Here is a 2,933-nt window from a genome sequence, read left to right as displayed (position 1 = left end):
CGCTGGCCAACCCCCGCCCCGGGCCCGGCCCCTGGCGCCGCCCCTACCACAACAGAAAGAAGGCTGAGTGAGAAGGGGCATGGGGGGTGTGGGGACATGGGCCAGCAGAGCCATGGGGTGGGAGGGGGCTTCTCCACAGCTGCTCTCATGGCCCCATTGCCCTCCCTGGCCTCTGCCACCAGGTGGGAGCTGAACCCCAACTACTGCGCTCAGGTGCGAGAGACGCCGCCCTACGACAGGGGCCATCGCCTCCTTGACCTTATCGACATGGCAATCCTCGATTTCCTCATGGGTGAGCCCCTCTGTGCCTCTGCTGAGGGCTCTGGAGGTCCCTCAGGACCTAGAGGCCCAAATGGCTCCGTGTCCTGTGGTACTGTGCCCTGAAAGATTTGTTGGCCAAACTGTTGTTCAGGCCGCAGTGAGCCGCAGTCTTACAATGAGAGCACAGGGCTGTGCCACTAGGGCATTTCCCAGGCAGAAGCTGAAAGTCAAGAGATTCCAGGGAGATCCCAGCTGAATACCCTGGACATGAGAAGCACCTTCCCAGCATGCTTTCACATGCAGCCCCTCCAGAGCCAGAGGTGGAGATGATACTGCCCAGGGCTCTTGCTGCCTCTCCTGTCCCTGGGCCACTTCTTCCTCCCTGCGCTGTCCCCTCACCAGCATCTGACTGGGAGAGTTTCCCATCTCCTCATTCCTGACCACGCAACCATGCCTTTGCCATTACTTCTGCTCCATTTGCCACTGTTGTCCCTCTGTGGGGCTGCTGGGATGAGAAGGGGAGGCCGTGGGCTCTCTGCTCAGCTCCCCTGTATGGCCATGGCCCCCAGATAGACAAGTTAGAGGTGCCTCCAACCCTTTTCCCTGGGCTCTGGATTTCAGTCTCACACCAGAAGAGTGCTCTGTGTCTTTGCTCCCATCTTCCAGCCCACAACTTGATGCCAAATTTGTTGGCCCACCACAGGCAACATGGACCGGCACCACTATGAGACCTTTGAGAAATTTGGGAATGACACCTTCCTGCTCCACCTGGACAATGGTCGCGGGTAAAGCTGGGGAGCAGGGGGCAGCAATCACAGCAAAGGGGTGGGGCAGACCTCCAGTCTTGCCAAAATGCCACCCTGACACATCCTTATGGGCTTCTCCCCACCCCCAGCTTCGGCACACACTCCCGCGATGAACCGTCCATCCTGGCCCCTCTCCAGCAATGCTGCAGGTAAGGGGCTGCCCCCACCCCGGATCTGCTGCTGGGGAGAGGCTCCTCCTATTGAGAGCTCCCCCTCCTCATCTCTGGCAGCATCAAGAAGTCGACTTACCTGCGGCTGCAGCTGCTGGCCACCCAGCCCTACCGCCTGAGTGACGTGCTGCGGGAGGCGCTGGCCGCAGACCCGCTGGCCCCCGTCCTGGCCGAGCCCCACCTGCAGGCGCTGGACCGGCGCCTGGGGAAGGTGCTGGTGGCCGTGGGACACTGCCTGGCCAGGGCAGCCCACCAGGAAAAGGTGCTGGTGGATGATGTGGGGTCGTGGGTGTGACGGAGGCTGGGTACCCTGCTGGATTGGGCTGTTGTGGTGTGCTGCCCAGGGTGATGTGGGGATTGATGCGCAGCTCTGATTCTGTGCAGCCTCAGCTTTTGGTGGTGCTGGAGCTGGTGGAGTGATGAACCAGGAAAGCAGGTTGTAAGGATAGGTGGGACAGGGAGGGAATTTAAATAAAAAGGTTGGCCTAGTGGAGAAGACACGAGCTGTGATCTTCCCCACCAAGGCTGCTTTCCCAGCCCTGGCCTGTTCTTGCATGCCTGGACGTGTCACTTCAGCCCTCCAAAGCCTTTTAGGAAAGGGTAGGAATTTTTCCTGCCTTTCCCCAGCAAGAACCGCCAAACTGGAACAGCTGGCCCCACCCCTTCTGCCCCACCCCCAGCATGTTTGGTGACCCCCAAAAAGAGAGCTGACACTCCCCGCTGCTGCTGTGGGGAAAATGAGGCAGAAGCTCCCAGCTACACACCACTTATCTTTGCCCCAGTCTTCCCACACCCACTCAAAAACTCCCATGGCTCTGACATCACCACCTCCTCCACAAGACCAGGGATGCAGCAAGGACAAACCCCACTCCCCTGAGAGCATCTTCCCAAATCCCCCAGGAACTGCCACTGACTCCCTTCACACCCAAAAAAATGGCTCCTGAGGAGGGGATGGATTGACCTGGGGCTGTGCACCCTACTTAGTGCCTGGTGGCTCAGCACCCAGCTTATCCCCTGAGCCTCCCATGGGGTTAATCCACGCCGGGTTACGTCAGCTGCAGCAGGTGCCATTGTGACAGCCACTGCCAGCATACCCAGGTTGGGACACGGGATTGCCATCTGCATGGCCAGAGAGATAAAGGTGCCACTGGGGAGAGGAGATGTCCTCTGTCCCAGCCAGACACTTGCAAAGGGATGGGAAGCCACGGGAGGGGGTGAAAAAGGGCAGCTGGCACAGTGGGAGATGGAGCTGGAAAAGCTAGGCAGAGATTTTGGCTGGAACAAAAAATGGGCTCAAAAGGAAGAAAAAAAAAAAAGAAAAGGGAGACAAAGAGGATCTGTCTGCGTTACACAACGGGGCTGGGGATTCTGAATCGGGGTTTGTTGCCATGTGCCCCCCCAGTGCTGACAGCACGTCCTCCTGCCATTGCCCTGGCTTGTGCCCCAAAGCCCAGCACACGGAGGAAAAGGTTTCAGGGCTGTTTTGCAATAGGTTACTTCTCTTTTGCCAGCTTCGTAGTTTTTTTAACTCTTTCTATAAATATCTTTATGCCCCATATCCAAGCCCAGGGGGACCATTCGTGCCCACAGAAATAGTCTAAACAACGGCGTCCACACACAGGTGGCCAGTTGCCCTGACTCTCAGAGCTCGCCCAGGCAAATCTTTTTCCGAGGCGCCGTCAGATTTGAAACGCGA

General features: G+C 58.2%; 1 protein-coding gene across 1 annotated transcript in view; it reads left to right on the top strand.

Annotated features, from left to right (window-relative positions):
* LOC102036473 (extracellular serine/threonine protein kinase FAM20C-like) overlaps positions 1 to 1,542 on the top strand; it is a 5,354-nt gene extending 3,812 nt beyond the window's left edge. The window contains exons 7-10 of the mRNA XM_005421935.3: positions 183 to 292; positions 965 to 1,046; positions 1,157 to 1,216; positions 1,298 to 1,542. Of these exons, the coding sequence (XP_005421992.3) occupies positions 183 to 292; positions 965 to 1,046; positions 1,157 to 1,216; positions 1,298 to 1,532 (487 nt within the window). The 3' untranslated portion in view covers positions 1,533 to 1,542. The remainder of the gene's footprint in view (positions 1 to 182; positions 293 to 964; positions 1,047 to 1,156; positions 1,217 to 1,297) is intronic.
* The last annotated feature ends 1,391 nt before the right edge of the window (positions 1,543 to 2,933 follow it).

This window comes from Geospiza fortis, unplaced genomic scaffold, assembly GCF_000277835.1.
Source record: "Geospiza fortis unplaced genomic scaffold, GeoFor_1.0 scaffold173, whole genome shotgun sequence".
NCBI classification, from domain to species: Eukaryota; Metazoa; Chordata; class Aves; order Passeriformes; family Thraupidae; genus Geospiza; species Geospiza fortis.
This window is presented reverse-complemented; position numbering and strand designations above follow the sequence as displayed.